At 41.7% G+C, this 19209-nt stretch overlaps 1 protein-coding gene and 1 long non-coding RNA gene across 4 annotated transcripts in view; one reads left to right on the top strand and one right to left on the bottom strand.

Annotated features, from left to right (window-relative positions):
- Positions 1-13191, bottom strand: part of nlk2 (nemo-like kinase, type 2) — a 48707-nt gene extending 35516 nt beyond the window's left edge. For 2 of the 3 annotated variants that reach the window (XM_044202237.1, XM_044202238.1), the window contains exons 1-3: positions 11512-13185; positions 4484-4613; positions 3838-3893 (exon numbers count right to left, since the gene is read on the bottom strand). In XM_044202237.1, coding sequence (XP_044058172.1) covers positions 3838-3893; positions 4484-4613; positions 11512-11987 — 662 coding nt within the window. In that variant the 5' untranslated portion in view covers positions 11988-13185. Of the gene's footprint in view, positions 1-3837; positions 3894-4483; positions 4614-11511 lie in introns of all 3 variants that reach the window. The other variant, XM_044202239.1, reaches the window with a different exon arrangement.
- A 140-nt stretch (positions 13192-13331) lies between these two features.
- LOC122878825 lies at positions 13332-19074 on the top strand. Its single transcript, XR_006378542.1, has 3 exons — positions 13332-13441; positions 13527-13586; positions 18683-19074. It is a non-coding gene; the product is annotated as an uncharacterized LOC122878825 (long non-coding RNA).
- The last annotated feature ends 135 nt before the right edge of the window (positions 19075-19209 follow it).

The following is a 19209-nucleotide window of genomic DNA, read 5'->3' as shown; positions in this document are numbered from 1 at the left end:
TAACTGTGTACTGGGGGTAGGGTATAACTATGGGACCTGGGGTGTTTCGTGCATACGTATCCAACTTCTCTGCTGCAGTTCATGATAAATGTTACATTTTATATAGTGTTCTATTTTTTATAGTATTAGACTTTTCATGTTAATGCATCTTGGCTGCTCACACCACATACTCCAGTTTAACTAGAGACCACATTAGACCAAACATGACCATCTGTCATCATGACAGTCGCTTGGTAAATTTCCAACATTAAGAATGAACTTTCATAGGAAATTGTTTTTGAAATGGACATTTGATGTGATACGTCACCTGTTTCAACAGCCAACCAGCTCATAGTCTGCTGGTCAAGTCAGTAAACTTTCAGCTGGTTGAAATGGCAGAGTTTCGGATGGAGGAAAGAGAGGATCACCTCATCAATTTGTTTAAGGAACAGCCATGTCTGTATGACTTCTTCTTTTCCTTTCGGCTGTTCCCTTTCAGGGGTCGCCACAGCGAATCATGTGCCTCCATCTAACCCAGTCCTCTGCATCCTCTTCACTCACACCAATTAACTTCATGTCCTCTCTCACTACATCCATAAATCTCCTCTTTGGTCTTCCTCTAGACCTCCTGCCTGGCAGCTCCAACCCCAGCATCCTTCTACCAATATATTCACAGTCTCTCCTCTGAACACGTCCAAACCACCTCAATCTGGCATCTCTGAGTCTTGTCTTTTCTTCACCTCTGCTCCCTGTAACCTCACCGTCCCACCTGGGTCCCTCTCATTGACACACATGTATTCTGTCTTACTGCAGCTAAGCTTCATTCCTCTGTTTTCCAGAGCAGACCTCCATCTCTCTAGATTTTCCTCCACCTGCTCCCTGCTCTCACTACAAATCACAATATCATCCGCAAACATCATAGTCCATGGAGATTCCTGTCTAACCTCATCTGTCAGCCTGTCCATCACCAGAGCTAACAAGAAGGGGCTCAGAGCCGATCCTTGATGCAGACCCACCTCCACCTTGAACTCCTCTGTCACACCTACAGCACACCTCACCACGGTCTTACAGCTCTCATACATGTCCTGCACCACTCTAACATACTTCTCTGCAACTCCAGACTTCCTCATACAATACCACAGCTCCTCTCTCGGCACCGTGTCATACGCTTTCTCTAAATCTACGAAGACACAATGCAACTCCCTATGACCTTCTCCATCAGCACCCTCAAAGCAAACACTGCATCTGTTGTACTCTTTCTAGGCATGAAACCATATTGCTGCTCACAGATGCTCACCTCTGCCCTTAGCCTAGCTTCCACTACTCTTTCCCACAACTTCATTGTATGGCTCATCAGCTTTATTCCTCTGTAGTTGCCACAGCTCTGCACATCTCTCTTGTTCTTAAAAATTGGCACCAGTACACTTCTCCTCCATTCCTCGGGCATCCTCTCACTCTCCAAGATCTTGTTAAACAAACTAGTCAGAAACTCTACTGCCACCTCTCCTAGACACTTCCATACCTCCACAGGTATGTCATCAGGACCAACTGCCTTTCCACTCTTCATCCTCTTCAACGTCTTCCTCACTTCACTCTTGCTAATCTTTGCTACTTCCTGCTCCACACCAGTCACCTCTTCTACTCTTTGTTCCCTTTCATTTTCCTCATTCATCAACTCTTCAAAGTACTCCTTCCATCTTCCCATCACACTCCTGGCACCTGTCACTACATTTCCATCCTTAGCCAAGTCTGTATGACACAACCCTTAAAATTACTCAGATAAGATCAACAAACTGCAGAAATGCAACTGTAGCAATTAACTCACTAACCTCATTTATATTTTAAGATGCTACAACTTATATCCAGCAACAAAAAGTCCGAAAAGCTTGCAGTTAGAACGGAAGTAGAGAGAGTTGTTGCTATGAAGACAATACACCATCTGACTAGTCACATTGTTGTAAACTGGCAGGTTTCAGAACGTTGCAGACCAGCGCATTGCAAGTAGTTACAAGTTTTAACTCGTCTCGTCGCAAATCTTTGGTCTGAGCTGACTTTAATAAAAAGGTGTAACCAATAAAAGGTCCAGCTGAAAGAATTATTTTATATCATTGATAAAGCACTACAGAGCCGTTCCATTTGCCTGAAAACAATCCAAGCTGTTTGGCCACAGGTTTAGAATTATTATACAAGATACAGTGGTGTGATAAAGTGTTTGCCCCCTTCCTGATTTCTTATTTTTTTGCATGTTTGTCACACTTGAATGTTTCAGATCAAACAAATTTAAATATTAGTCAAAGATAACACAAGTAAACACAAAATGCAGTTTTTAAATGAAGGTTGTTATTATTAAGGGAAAACAAAATCCAAACCTACATGGCCCTGTGTGAAATAGTGATTGCCCCCTAAACCTAATAACTGGTTGGACCACCCTTAGCAGCAACAACTGCAATCAAGCGTTTGCAATAACTTGCAATGAGTCTTTTACAGCACTGTGGAGGAATTTTGGCCCACTCATCTTTGCAGAATTGTTGTAATTCAGCCAAATTGGAGGGTTTTCGAGCATGAACTGCCTTTTTAAAGGTCATGCCACAGCATCTCAATAGGATTCAGGTCAAGACTTTGACTAGGCCACTCTGAAGTCTTCATTTTGTTCTTCTTCTTCAGCCATTCAGAGGTGGTCTTGCTGGTGTGTTTTGGATCATTTTCCTGCTGCAGAACCCAAGTTCGCTTCAGCTTGAGGTCACGAACAGATGGCCACATGATGAACACATTCTCCTTCAGGAGTTTTTGGTAGCAGAATTCATGGTTCCATTTATCACAGCAAGTCTTCCAGGTCCTGAAGCAGCAAAACAGCCCTAGACCATCACACTACCACCACCATATTTTACTGTTGGTATGATGTTCTTTTTCTGATATGTAGTGTTACTTTTACACCAGATGTAATGGGACACACACCTCCCAAAGAGTTAAACTTTTGTCTCGTCAGTCCACAGAATATTTCCCCAAAAGTCTTGGGGATCATCAAGATGTTTTTTGGCAAAAATGAGACAAGCCTTAATGTTATTTTTCCTCAGCAGTGGTTTTCGTCTTGGAACTCTGCCATGCAGGCCATTTTTGCCCAGTCCCTTTCTTATGGTGGAGTCATGAACACTGACCTTAACTGAGGCTTGGAGTTCTGGATGTTGTTGTGGGTTACCCCTTGGATGAGTCGTCGCTGCACTCTTGGGGTAATTTTGGTCGGCCGGCCACTCCTGGGAAGGTTCACCACTGTTCCATGTTTTTGCAATTTGTGGATAATGGCTCTCACTGTGGTTTGCTGGAGTCCCAAATCTTTAGAAATGGCTTTAGAACCTTTTCCATACTGATAGATCTCAATTACTTTCTTTCTCATTTGTTCCTGAATTTCTTTGGATCTCGGCACAATGTCTAGCTTTTGAAGATCTTTTGGTCTACTTCACTTTGTCAGGCGGGTCCTATTTAAGTGATTTCCTGATTGAGAAAAGGTGTGGCAGTAATAAGGCCTGGGTGTGGCTAGAGAAATTGAACTCAGGTGTGATAAACCACAGTTAAGTTATGTTTTAACAGGTGGGGGCGATCACTTTTTCCACACAGGGCCTTGTAGGTTTGGATTTTGTTTTCCCTTCATTTAAAAATGAACAACCTTCATTTAAAAACTGCATTTTGTGTTATCTTTGACTAATATTTAAATTAGTTTGATGATCTGAAACATTTAAGTGTGACAAACATGCAAAAAAAAAAAAAAATCAAATCAGGAAGGGGGCAAACACCTTTTCACACCACTGTATCAATACAGGATTCCCTGAATCCATCTTAAAATCAGTCATTGGTGAAGGATACATTTCTTCAAAGTAGTCGATGTGTGGAGGTTGCAGAATGTCCAGAGCTGAGAGCACCTGAGGAGAGAGTTAAAGCCAAGGTATGGGTTTTTTTAGATTTCCAGGTTAATATATCTGGATGTTTTGTGGATAATTACATCTGATTACATAAGATTTGCATTTACACTTGGTATTAATGAATTAATTATTGATTAATTCTCGACATGTTGATTCTGATCGCATTGTGATTTGATCTCAATATGCAAATGAGGTCTGTGGAGCTGGAATAATGGTGCGTCTCAAGTCTAGGGAAGAGATTTGGGATATTCTCAAGGGACCGCCCCAACATGCAACAGAGGGTCATGTGACAGATGCAGACATCTGTAGTCTACTTTTCAGTAGCCTTTCTAACTATGCTAATGTTACTTACACCGTAAGAATGTAATCAGTGTCAGTGGAAAAGGTTGCTAACTCTAGTGCTAGCTCTGTTGCACTTGTCTGTCCTGTTGTAGCTGTCCCTTGAGACTTTCCTGAAGTGAGGGCTGCTGTCAGTAGCCTTTTGATGGGCAGCTGTCATTCACACCTGGCACAGGATCCAGACCTCTTAATACCAGGTGGAAAGGGGGTCTGTTTGTAGCTGACAAATTTTAGTATTGTTGTGTACTTACATTTTCATGTTTGAAGAAACATAGCATCTTAAGCTCCCGAAATACCCTCTTGCAAGAAACAAGGTTTTGGAAGACATTGGGCATTTTTTTGAGGGCGACTCGCTTTCCATCTCTGGGGTCTGTCACTGACCTGGGTGAAGAGGACAAACACAACATTACTAAGATTCAGTTGCTCATATAAGGAGTTAACACATTCCTATTGTTAATTTTAGGTTGATACAATAAACTTTGATTATGTAATGTAACATTATTGAATAAATCAGATACCTATGAACCAACATTTCGGTTCACACTGAGATAAGTCAGTGACTACTGGCCAGATTGCTATGAAATTATCAATCATTTTTGACCTTTGACTCCCCGACCTTTTCTTTTGCACCACTATGAAGCCAATTCCAATTTACAAACACTTTGGTTTACAACAAGGTATCTTGAAAACTAATGGCTGAAATTCCATGAAATATGCTGTGGATATTCACAGCCCCCAGAGAAAGATTCCTCATGTTTTTGGTTACTCTTCTGACCTTTTAATGGTAATCTGCAAAATAGATGATTACATATCTATCTGTGCAAGCTTGATAGCTTAGCCAGAAAATGGATGAAGAGCGTGTCAAGGTAATTGACAGAAGGGCCAGGAGAGAAAAACTACACTAGGGTTGGGCAATATGACTGTATATACCATGCGACTGTAGAAATGCCGTTTCCACCGCAGGAGCTATCCCTTAGTGTCTCTGCTATAAATTCAGGACAGGCTATGTAGCAAATCAGGGTTGGATTCTCGCGTGATCTCGCCAATGTAGCTGCCTCGCAAGGTAACGTGATTTGGGCAACAGGACTGCTTATCATATTTTACGTGATGTGAGAGCGACAGTTGGTGGCGGTAACGCACCTCTAAGCTGGTTTGCCAACTGCCGCAGAAGATGGGAGTTACAAGAAAACAAGGAAGAGGAGAGTGAAATTGGAAATATAGAGCAGGAGGAGTTGGTTTTGTTTATAAAAGTTCCAAATTCAGTTTACACATTTACTGTATCGTGATATATACATATGATAGAAGATTTTGGCCTTATCGCCCGCCCCTAGAATACACTATTCTCCTTCACCGTGTTTGTTGGTTGAGCACCTTTGTTAGTGATTAGTCAAAGACTCTTTAAGTGCAGGAATGCAGAGATCAAAGGCTCCTGAGGAACCCAGCAGGTGTAAGTAAGAGCATTCCAACTCTACACACTACAGCCCGTTCCAGCGCAACCTTCAGTGAACCTTTTCAAATAGGATCAGTCAAGGCAAACAGATGGCAGTGGACTAAGATCTGAGGGTTTAAAGACGAGACTGAGCTCTAAACACCACCAATAAGCTCACATTCTCAAACCCACTGAATTCCATCAGTACAATAGAGTCATGCCATGCTGTATTTACCACTCTGCTGCTCTCGGTTTCTCTTCTGTAACAGAAATACAATTTTCCTGCACTAATTTTTTCCAATTGCTTCCATTTTCACTTTTTTTTTTGTTTTTTGTTTTTTTTAAGTCACTGTCAATCTACTGCACAGATGTTTCACATTAAAAGCATTCAAGTGGCGCCAAAGGTACAATTCCCTTTCCTGGAAGGCTTTTAATGTCAATCATCTGCCGGAAATATTTAGTTTCACTAATGGTGCTTAACAATTAAAAAAAAAAAAAAAACTACAAAGTAGAAGTGATTGAATACTAACTTTTGAGAATTTACAGTGAACACAAAACAAAACTAGTAACTTTCAAGATTGCTTGGAGGAGAGTTTATCTTCTCAGCAATACTGGAGAGGACAGACTCATAGAAAAGAGCACCCATGAATATATTCAGATGTAGTAAGGGGAGCAAGTGTTATTAGTCTAATTTTCTTCAACTTCAGACCCCAAAAGCCATCCAGTTAGTGAACCTCACATTCCAATCTGTTCACACCTTCAGAATTTGTATCCATCCTACACCTGATATTTCATTTAGATCTGCCATCAGCCTTTGTTGACCAGAAAGGCAAAAATTACCACAACTGAAGAAAATAACTAGTAAGAAACACTAAAAACGTCATTAACTGACATTCAATTCTTACTTTGCCAGTCACGATGGCAATCTTACTAAGTCGGACCTGAAACATTTCTGTATCACACAAGTCATCACAAGTAGCACAAGTCTGAACTGAATGCTGTCAGATTCATGGAAAGACTGCAGCACAAGAGAGCGTGACTGCATCTCGTACCACCTTCTAAGATCACTTTAATTTATTTATTATCTCAATCATTATCTCTCATGCACAGTATTAGTCTAATGAACCAGATGGCCGCCCACTTTTGAGTCTGGTTCTGTCCAAGGTTTCTGCCTCTTAAAAGAAGTTTTTTCTTGCCACTGTGGCCAAGTGCTTGCTCATGGTGGGATTTTTTGGGTCTCTGTAAATAAAGTTATAAAGAGTACGGTCTAGACCTGCTCCATAGGAAAAGTGCAATGAGATAACTTTTGTTATGAACTGGCGCTATATAATAATAATAATAATAATAAAATTGAATTTAACCGTGAAACACTGTGAAATAGCCAATTTGAAGTTGTTGAGGAGATTCTTCTCAGATCAACTATTTTCCCCTTGCGATGTGATCAGAGCTTAAAACACCAACAACAGTCTCTCCCTATATTTTCAATGTTAATTAATGCCAACTGCATGGACAAATAAATTAATATCCAACAAAAGGCTTTACATCATGTGAGCTAACAGGAATTAAACGAGAGTCGCAACTGAAACTGATGTGAAAACGTACCAATAGTTTCACTGTTTTGAAGAGGGGGTGAGAATCCCTGGCGCTCTCAATGGTCACGTGGCTTCAACAGCTAAGTAAGTTTTAAAATCTATCAGTGATGCAGCCTGAGAGAAAACACTCTTCCTTCATATCATGACATTTTAACCCACCTTTTGTTGTGTGTTGCCATAGCAACCTACAAAACGAGGCTGTGTTGTTTCTGTTGTCGTCACTGATTTTATGTGCATCAAACTGAAACACCCATAAGGAAAAAAAAAATCGTAAAAATCAGTGGCAATTGGTGATTTTTGGTCTTTTCTTTTTCGTTTTCTGCCGATTTCTATGCTTTGCACAGTACATCACATGTATTCCTTATATGGAAGAAAGGAAATTCTAAATAGAGTTTCCTGTAATGCCCTTTATATGTATCTTTTCCTTCATCTTCTCCTGACCAACACTCCCATCTCACTGTAATGTGTTTTCCTCAGATAGCAGAGGAAGCCATCTTTAGTTATACAACACATCCTTTTTCTCTATAATGAACACCGCCCATAATGCATGGTTGGACGCGGTATCACAGGAACAACTCTAGTACACGGAGTGACAATTATTATGGGTGCATTTTCAAGTCATACAAGGAAGTGGAAGCTAATATATTAAACTCCAGAAAGGTGGGTGGAACTGGCACTATATCAGCTGTCTATTGCACTGTCTAGAGCTAATAAAGTTGTTATAACACATTGTGTCTGGCTGCGTGTTTGTAGGCAACATTACCAACATAAACCACCATGTGCTGAACACACACATTACAAACACTAAGAAAAACTAACATTTGCCTTTTGGAACATAAGGCAGGTAACTTAACATACTGCTTTCAGCACTAGGCAGTGCATGCTAGGAAATGTGGGCCGTCACAATGGCTACAATACTCTGAGCACCACGCAGCACATGTAGCAGAGTGCCGTGTGCACAGCTGAGTGGACATAGTGGAGTCAAAGTGGTGTGTTCACCATACGCTAACTAGTTTGTTAAAAACATTGCTGGAAAGTTCATAAACAATGAACCATCATTTTCCCCTTTCAATATAAATGTGTTACCAAGCTGCTGAGATGCTGGAAAGTAAATAAAAAGTCAGGAGCCGTTTTTTCACCGGATACGTTGAACGTTTCCCCTGAATGTTTATAGCAGAGGCGCTGTTCATCTCTCGGCAGCAGCGAACCGTGAGTTAATGTTAGTGGCCGTTACATTAACAGTGAAATATTGCTACAGACGACATGTTTTAATTAGCAAAAAAATGTTTCTGAATGGAGTTCAGTCCTTTGAAATAAAGGTTCAGAATGGGAACAAAGCTGCAGCATGAATCTCAGAGCTCGATACAGTAAGTTAGAGAATATGTGGTTTTGTAGAGAGCAGTGGTGGAATGTAACTAAGTACATTTAGAGGTACTTACATACAGTAATTTACTTGAGTATTTCCATGGCATTTTGAAAAATACAGTACTGATGTTTGTCTAATTTCTAAAATTGGTTGATGTACATGTTAAATTATTTAACATGTTAAATAATATTTAACTTAAATATTCTTTATAAAGTTATTTATTTAAGAAAGCAGCCTTCTGAGTATGTTTGCATGGGCATATCGGACTATATAAGGACTATTTTCATTCCAGCTCACAAATTCAATATATCGGCGGCCATACCGGTAATCGGTCTCCCTCTAAAATCGGTATCGGTCTCAAAAATCCCATATCGGTCGTGCTCTACCATTTACAAGAGCAATGGACGATGTTCCCCTAGACAGACCTGCAGAAAAAATTATTCTGTGTTAATACTGCTGTGCAATATACTCTGTTTTCAGTTTAAAATTCCCTATTTATTGATATTATTCATACTTCTATTACTGCTGTGCAACATCCACCTTCTCATAATCATCTTAATAAGCTACACTTAACTTGACAGTTCATGCACTATTACTTACTACATTATATTATTATATCGTACATACTTATCAACTGGTAAATCCACTTTGTACTTTACACTAATTTTAATTTTATACTTCTATCCACTTTGCACTTAATTTATCTTACCTGTACTATAGTGTATTATATTTTGATTTGCTTAGAACTTCTATTCCTGTGTGTACTGACGTAAATGTGAGCAGCTGTAACAAAAGAGTTTGTCCTCGGGATCAATAAAGTATTTCTGATTCTGACAAAACAACCACTGAACTGTACAAGCTGTCATGTAAAAAATACTCATGCCTATAAAACCTTTAAATAAACAACAAAATCAATGACGAACATTGGGTAAACTGACATCCATGATACACATCTGATGAGGTGAACAAAATATTAATTTAGGTTTATTTTTGTCTTTTATATTTTAATTGATTTAATCCCCAAATTAATTCAGATTAGGGCATTACAATTCTTAAATTAAAACACTGCGTTTTCCCCACTATGGAGAAAGGGATCTAGGCAGGCTATCTGTACATGACTCATACAACAGGTCTGGACCACTCATGAATTTTGTTCATACCAAAGATAAAATTCTAAATATGAGAAAACTGGTGAATGTGACAAGTTCTCTTAAATCACTCATGCGCGCCACTTAAGAACTCATCCGTTTGTACAGGGTTGGGTATAGAGCTGCTTAGGCATGAGGCCCTATGAGAGTGTATTAATCCACAATTGATGCTCGAGTGAGTATTTAGGGCAGCAGGACGGTGTATGTGGGATTGAGTCAAAATAAACTACAATGTCACCCAGTGCAACAGTGTGGTTCATGCATGTGTTTTTAATAGTTTCTGGACAATAATGGAAGCACAGAGGAATAGGATATATATATATCTATGGGGGAAAACACTAACACGTCCGTTAGGCCTCAAGGGTACATTTATTGTGTTTTGGGTGGAAACATTGAATGTAAACAAGTGTGTTTGTTTACAAGAAAACTCCACAGCCTCTTCCCACCTTTAGCTCTGTCTCCTTTGTTACCATCATTGTTTCTTTTCTTTACTTCATGCCTCCTTTCTTTCTTTATCATCTTTCTATTCTTTTGCTAATCTTTCTGCCAAATGTCCTTGCTTTCCTTGGCAACATTACTGCTCCTTGGAGCTATATTCACCGGACAATACCTTCAATACATGTTCACAGGTTCTTGACACTTAAGCCTCTTCACATGGGACTAGTATTACCAGGGGACCTCATGCGATTTAGAAATTACCCCCCCCCACGTCTGTGTTTCGTACAGCGCATTCGCACGGGATAAGCAAAGTCCATATTTTACTCAAATTTACTGACATTATCCCTCAGATATGATGTCAAGGCTCTGCGTAACATCCGCTTCCTGAACGACAAGAACAATGGCTGCTAAGAAGAAAAACAGGCATTGGACGTGCAGAGACACTCAGTTTAGTTGCTGTGTGGGGTGAACCACATTAACAAAAGCGATTAGATCAAATGGTGCACAACCACGCAGTTTGGGGAAATATTCACAAAGACCTCTTGCTCCGGTGCCCGTCTGTACAGGACTTCGGAGATTGGACCAAGTGTAGAGAAAGGCTGGACTTCCTGTGAAGAAAGTACTGTGACAGCCTCAAAAACAATAAGACCCCATTAAGTGTCCCCATTTTGATGAACTGGACGCTGTTGTAGGTAAGATTAATTGACTCATCCAGTCTAACGTTAGCTAACATATGCTAGTAGCCACAACATTTTGACCTCTGCAATTATTACAAAACACACTGAATCGGGTGCTGCTAAACCTGTTCTGTTTTACCAAGGTCGATGCCAGTCCACATCAGGGCAGAAGAAAGATGAAAGCCACCTTATTCTGGTGTTCTGACTTTTAGTCCCAAGTATGGGTCAAGGTCCCCAAACACTGGGTCCTACACATCCCATAATGCAACATCAGAGTGCTTTACTGTTGTCAATTAACTTGCAATAGTTGGCATTTCTATTAACTAATGTTGCAGTTCTAAGTGCCGATATTTAAAATGTTTACACTGGATTACCACAAAAATAATTTAACTGATAAAATCAACGCATAAAAGGCTGTTCAGTATGAAGAATTATCTCAAATTTCAAGACTTGCTGACAAGCTTTCATATTATACTGGAATTAATAGAAACCAGTGGCTGCCTGGAAGGTAGGCAAGACGTATTTAGCTAAAACACTATACAGCCTAGGTATGCATGGCTTGTAAAATGGGCTAAAAAATGCATGAATATTGGTACAGTATGTTGAAAAATGCAGGACAGTGCACTTACCAGACAACCCCAAACGCTCCATAGCCGATGGGCCTGTCAGGCTCTATATCCAGCTGCTGCTGGAGGTGAAGGGTGTGTTGCTGTTGTTGATGGAGGTGGTGGTGAGCTTTGACGGCAGCGGCAGCGGCGGCTTGAACCTGGGCGGGAGCCGCGGCCGCCGCCGGCCCAGGGGCTTGTCCGGGGGCAGGAGAGGGGAAGTAGGGCTGCTGCTGGCCGGGGTTGAGCATCACCGCCGCCGCAGCGGCAGCAGTGGAGGTGTGCTGCTGAGCCGTGTGCACGGCGGCGGCGGAGCCTGGGTGCTGCAAGTGATGCTGGCCCGCGTGGTGGTGGTGATGGTGGTGGTGCATGTGGGGGGGCGGAAGGTGCTGGAGCTGGTGGTGGTGATGCGGGTGGTGGGCAGCCACTGCTGAGGAGCCACCATTGTAAGCAGCCATCATTTTTGTAACATTTGTAGCCGTGGTGCCGCAAAGAGCCATTAAATGATGCTGAAATGCCTCTAACAGCGATGACAATGACTACCAGGCTGCTACACTGCCACGACTAATGAAACTTACAGAAAACATATAGAAAACACCAGCTACTTCGAATCCGTGGGGAGAGAAACTATTCTGATGTGCCACCTTACCATAATGGCAACAAGGATCTGACCCACTTCCTCTAAATTAATTTTCTTGCATGCACACCATTAGGCTACGGTAGCCTGGGGCTAGTAACGGAAATCATATCATGAGCATGTACAGCAATGACCACCCCCCTCTATAAATAAAAGTCGGTGGCTCTAAATGTCCCTCATGGTGAAATTCAGCGTCCCCGTCTCGATAGAACAGTGTGATCTAAAGCATGTCACATGGGAAGCAGCGCATTCATCTTTTACAAGTGTCAAAGTTTGCCACACGCTCTGGTCCAGCGCCGTTGCTCTTCCCACCACCGGGCTTGGAAATCGCATCTATTACTCCAAACTGAGTCCTTCTTCAGGTGTGTGCGCAGGCCAGACTGCTACTCTGTAAACACGGGTAATCCCGAGCCGTAATTAACGCTGCTGATCCGGTGCAGAGGAGGTGAATCCCTGCCCAGGCCACAACACAACAGCGCAGGCAGGCAGGCAGGCAGGCCCAGGCCTCGGCCATCCACTCCACTCACATATTATTCCACCAATCCGATGAGCCGCGCGCATGCAGAGAAATCCCCATCATTGTGACAGAGTGACGAAGCTTCGGCCATGACTCAAACGATGAGCAGAGAATTCCTCGCAGACGGCCGGCAGGAAACTTATTTCCCCCATCGACAGCCTTGTGTTGATGTTTCACAGTCCTCTCGCGGCTCATAAGCACACATCCAGGGAGATGAAATAACAATGCGGGGAAAAAGTTAAGTTAAATCCTTTTAATGTGGGGTAAATTCTCCTGCTGCCAGCAGCTAGAAAAAGACGGTAGTAACGTTATTCAACCTGACAGTTTGGAGCTAGCTGATCGGTGTCCGTGTCCCTAAATCAAAACAGTAACGTTAGTCCTTTCGGTCGGTGAGAACCGGTGTCTACTGGGCTAGAGGAAGCCCCTCGGTTAAACATTACACTTTGGGCCCACGACGCCCCGTTGCTACATGATAAAACTATTGGTCACAAGGCAACAAGACGAGGAGTTGATCCAACATGGTGAACAAAACCTCAGCTACTCGGCGGTGAGCTTATGCAGGACTGCTAACCAATCGCCTACCGCACTGCAATGACGTCATGATAAGCGCCCTGATTGTCAGTACACGGAGCCAGTGGCGCGTGCGGGCTGTGGTAGACCCTATGGTATCCACAGCGAATAACAAACTAACTGTTCAGTTCCATTAAAAAAATATCTGGAGTCAAGTTCCAACAGTTGAGACAAAAAAGCCAAACAAGCACAGTGGAATATATAGGTCTATATTAAAAGAAGGACACAGAGTGAGTACAGCAGGCCTACCTACTGCATGTTACTGACAGAACTGGGTTTGTGTTTATGTACATGTACATGTTTGTATGGTGGCAGGGCCGGACTGGATATCAGCAGAGGCCAATTTCCATGAATTCACAACAGACCATGTATACTGTAAGTGCTATGTTGAAATTGTGTTTGTTTGTTTACTGTTTATGTCAGTAACATATCTTTAAGTTTTATTAGGACACACAAACTGCTTAAAAAAACATCAACTAAATGTCTTCAATTTCACGTCCATGATTAAGGCTACAGGAATTCAATTCAATTTTATTTATATAGCGCCAATTCATAACAGAAGTTATCTCATTGCACTTTTCCTATAGAGCAGGTCTAGACCGTACTCTTTATAATATTAAAACATCAAATACATATTCATATATATCATTTCTGTATGAAAATGATAATTCTACTGGGCACCCGGTAGCTCACCTGGTAGAGTGCCCCATGTACAAGGCTGAGTCCTTAGTGCAGCAGTTAGGTTCAAATCCAGCCTGCGGCCCTTTGCTGCATGTCATCCTTTCTCTCTCCCACATTTCCTGTCTCTAACTCTCTGTTCCTATCACATAAAGAAAACAATGTTACTTGAGTAAACATTTAAATGAAATACTGATGAACACTCGTATGACCAAATGAAAATGGGAAAGCGGTTTGACATTTAATTTTCAAAATTGTACAGTGGACAATATTCAAATGCAAAAAGGAAAACTGCGCCCCCAGTCTTTGCATTTACATTTACATGTCACCACACTCTTTTGGGGTCAACATGAAAATGAAAATGAAAACTGTCAGTGCTCTCATCAAGGCTGGTCTTCAGTTAGGACGTCACTTGTGTGTACAAATGCATTGCCCATGTGCACAGGCCGCTTGTGGCAGAAAGGTGAGAAGGTGGCTGGGCCTCACTGACTGCTGTACAAAAACACAACTTTAACTAGCGATATGGGGACTGAATTTGATGAATTGACTGTTTATCAGACCACAAATGAGACAAGAATTAGCACAAAATGGTCAAAGATTGAAAAAAATGTTTGTATGTGAGTAAATTAATTTAAGATTTCAGATTTAGGTTCTGTGCCAAATGTACTATAACACCTAGTGGGTTTATGCTGAGGGGGCTGCAGCACTCCCTAAAACCAGGCATTATAAAAACCATCAATTGATTCAAAAAGTGGGATGCAGACTCGCAGCACAGAGAGAGAGAGAGGGAGGGAGCTCATGTGGACAAGTGACAGAGGGAGGGAGAGCGCGAATATGGACAGAAGTGTCGACAGGATATACAGTTGTATGCAAAAGTTTAGGAACCCCTGACAATTTCCATGATTTTCATTTATAAATATTTGGGTGTTTGGATCAGCAATTTCATTTTGATCTATCAAATAACTGAAGGACACAGTAATATTTCAGTAGTGAAATGAGATTTATTGGATTAACAGAAAATGTGCAATATGCATCAAAACGAAATTAGACAGGTGCATAAATTTGGGCACCCCAACAGAAAAATCACATCAATATTTAGTAGAGCCTCCTTTAGCAGAAATAACAGCCTCTAGACGCTTCCTATAGCCTGTAATGAGTGTCTGGATTCTGGATGAATGTATTTTGGACCATTCCTCCTTACAAAACATCTCCAGTTCAGTTAGGTTTGATGGTTGCCGAGCATGGACAGCCCGCTTCAAATCACCCCACAGATGTTCAATGATATTCAGGTCTGGGGACTGGGATGGCCATTCCAGAACACTGTACTTGTTCCTCTGCATAAAGGCCAGAGTAGATTTTGAGCAGTGTTTTGGGTCGTTGTCTTGTTGAAATATCCAGCCCGGCGTAACTTCAACTTTGTGACTGATTCCTCAACATTATTCTCAAGAATCTGCTGATATTGAGTGGAATCCATGCGACCCTCAACTTTAACCAGATTCCCAGTACCGGCACTGGCCACACAACCCCACAGCATGATGGAACCTCCACCAAATTTTACTGTGGGTAGCAAGTGTTTTTCTTGGAACGTTGTGTTCTTTTGCCGCCATGCATACGCCCCTTGTTATGACCAAATAACTCAATCTTTGTTTCATCAGTCCACAGCACCTTATTCCAAAATGAAGCTGGCTCGTCCAAATGTGTGTTTGCATACCTCAAGCGACTCCGTTTGTGGCGTGTGGGCAGAAAAGGCTTCTTTCGCATCACTCTCCCATACCGCTTCTCCTTGTGCAAAGTGCGCTGAATTGTTGAACGATGCACAGTGACACCATCTGCAGCAAGTTGATGTTGTAGGTCTTTGGAGGTGGTCTGTGGGCTGTTTTTGACCGTTCTCACCATCCTTCGCCTTTGCCTCTCCAATATTTTATGTGGCCTGCCACTTCTGGCCTTAACAAGAACTGTGCCTGTAGTCCTCCATTTCCTCACTATGTTCCTCACAGTGGACACTGACAGCTTATATTTCTGCGATAACTTTTTGTAGCCTCCCCCTAAACCATAATGTAGAACAATCTTTTTTTTCAGGTCATTTGAGAGTTGTTTTGAGGCCCCCATGTTGCCACTCTTCAGAGGAGAGTCAAGGAGAACAAGAACTTTCAATTGGCCACCTTAAATACCTTTTCTCATGATTGGATGCACCTGTCTATGAAGTTCAAGGCTTAATGAGCTCACCAAACCAATTGTGTGTTCCAATTAATCAGTGCTAAGTAGTTACAGGTATTCAAATCAACAAAATGACAAGGGTGCCCAAATTTATGCACCTGTCTAATTTCGTTTTGATGCATATTGCACATTTTCTGTTAATCCAATAAATCTCATTTCACTACTGAAATATTACTGTGTCCTTCAGTTATTTGATAGATCAAAATGAAATTGCTGATCCAAACACCCAAATATTTATAAATGAAAATCATTGAAAATTGTCAGGGGTTCCTAAACTTTTGCATACAACTGTAAAAGCTTTCTTTGATCATGAAGCCTAATGTTACTCTACAGTTTATCAGTGAAGTGTATGAACTACACTGCAGACTGGAGTCTCTGTTAACAGTAAACAGACAGATAGATCCGCGTTATATCCGCTCGTCTCCTCTGATACGTCTGTATCCTCACTGCGCTGCATTATTAGAAACTACGATGAACTGGTCGTGGGTCACATCTCTCGCCCCGTCCAGGCGCTGTCTCTCCCTCTTCATGTCCTTTCAGTTCTCATGCATTAGTTCTGTGTTGTTGACCGTGTAGTTGCTGTGGCTGCTTTGACATTCAGTATGTTGGTGTTCAAGTTTGCTGTCTGCTGTAGTGTAAAACGTTCTCAAAATGTTGTTAGTAACTATTAGCTATATCCTGGCGATTCAAATGAATACAAAAAACACGAATATCCCGCACCATTTATTATGATGTCATACAGACTGACCTTCTCTCAGCAACCCCATCTGTGACTGACTTCTAGTGCTGCTGATTACTGTGCAAAAGCAAAACTTTATAACTTTATTCACTGATTTGGGTGAAAGTGGATCATATTTTATGGAGAAAATGTTTTCTGGTTTTCCCTCTGATGTCGTCCGGCTGCTCTGCCTCAACTCTTGGTGATTTACGGAGGTTACTGATGGACAGATAGCTTTACCTGTTGCTAAAGTAAACGCTAACTGCTGCTTAGCTAGTTAGCTGAGTTAGCCGTGCAGTTAGTGGTCCTATTAGCTGACTCTGCCCGGACTGGGAGCTCAGAGCACTGGGGGAATGTTGGTGTTGTTTACACCGCTAGCACAGGAGCTTTGGATCGCTGGGAGGAGGTTTTCAGGCCCGACAGGGAATACAGTACCGAGGTGATTTACAGCGGCTCCGACCAGGACTCTGACTCCGGGGACGACAAAGACACAGCGGGGACAGGAGAGGCGTGAGAGGGAGGTCGGGCATCAGTCAACGCCCACCTCCAGAGGCCTGAGATGGGGTTACAGAGGGGTCAGCCTCAGGGTGCCAGGAGCCAAACCCAGCAAGAAAACCACCTTGGTAACGTTACTGTATTCCCTGTTGTCAAACTGGCCTCCATCGGTCTCAGAGGCTGTGTTCGGTCCTGGTCTGTTGCCAATTCCAGCGCCGCTCCACGCCAACAATACCTGCTGGGTCCCCCGCCCTGGGCCTGAAAACCTCCTCCTCCCAGTGGTCCAAAGCTCCTGTGCTAGCGCTGTTAACAACACACTCCCCAAGCTCCCAGTCCGGGCAGAGTCTACCCAGGTCGGTAGGTAGAGGAAGTGACATCCTATCTGAAGACCCGCCTCGATGAGAGGACTGACAGATTGCATTTTCATGTTGACACCAAAAGAGCAGTAGAGTATGTAAATGTAAATGCAATAGACTGGGGGCGCTGTTTTGCTTATTTCGTTTGAATATTGTCCTCTGTACAGCAGGTTGTCTTTGTAAACCAAATGTCAAATGTTGTTTTCATTTTCAAATTGTTAGAAAATTAAATTTTTATTTTCATTTTGACTAAAGTATTGCTTATATAAATGGAAAATCAGGTTACATTGTTTATATTGCATTTTCATTCTCAAATTTCACAGCGGGGTACGACTTGAACGAAAATGAAATGTCAAACTCCATTCTCATTTTAATATGGTCATAGAAAGCCCATATGAGTATGTGGAAATGAAAATGAAAATTAGATTATTGCATTTTCATTTTTGCTCAAATAACACATATGTTGTACATATTGTATATGTATGTGCCATTATTATGCCTTTCAACAGCAATTGTCTTTATTTGTTCAGTGTTGTCAATTATCTGCTTTTCCTCTTCATAAGGTGTGTGGTTATTATTATTATTATTACTACACTTTGGTTTACACTGTTATAGTGACATGAAATGAAAAAAATACACAATTAAATTGTTAATCTCAATTGTTTCTATGACAATTACTAGTCAACCAAATTATATTTAGAATTGTGGCAGGGCAACTGTCATTATTTTTCACTTTTGTTGCTGCGTTGTTGTCTCACTGCTGATTAACACACACAAACACACACATACACACAACTGTCAGTGTGTCCTTCTATTCAAAGGATATGTCATGTCATATGTGTCCTAATTTAGTTCTACTGGATGGACATTGCAGACCAGCAGTGGTTTGTCTATGACACTATGCCACACATAAGTTAAACATAAACTAAACTAATGTATGCCTGTCCATGAGAAATAAGCATGTCAGACTGGATGCAAATTACAGGAAAACCTCTGTTGTCTCCCAGTGCAGCTGGCCACACAACACAGTGAACTGCTGGCTGGGTCACTGCACAGGACAAGAGGTGGGAATAGCCTTGTGGAGCTAAACAGGCCCCTCAGTGAATACATTAAGCTCCACAAATGTGTAAAAATGTGCTGACATGAAATTAATCAATAAAATAATAATACAGCATAAGAAAGTTGACTTCAATTTGTTTTACTTTGCGAATGTTACCCTTTTAAGTATTGGGAGATAGGTGGGAGTTGGTTGGGAGTTGGAGTTGTGGGGAAATGTGGATTTTAAACAACTAAGTTCAAGACTAATCTAGCAAACTGAGTCATTCTTAGTCGACCAAAAATCAGTATTGTGTGACATTTCTTCTTAAAAAATTACTCAAAACGATTAATCGATTCTCAAAATAGTGGGTGATTAATTGGGTGACTGTGGCTTAGTGTAGAGCAGGTCGTCCACCAATCGGAAAGTCGGCGGTTCGATCCCAGCTTCCCCCAGCCCACATGTCGAGGTGTCCTTGGGCAAGACACTGAACCCCAA

Source organism: Siniperca chuatsi, linkage group LG7, assembly GCF_020085105.1.
Source record: "Siniperca chuatsi isolate FFG_IHB_CAS linkage group LG7, ASM2008510v1, whole genome shotgun sequence".
NCBI classification, from domain to species: Eukaryota; Metazoa; Chordata; class Actinopteri; order Centrarchiformes; family Sinipercidae; genus Siniperca; species Siniperca chuatsi.
The sequence above is the reverse complement of the archived record's forward strand: the minus strand, read 5'-3'. Positions and strand labels throughout refer to the sequence as shown.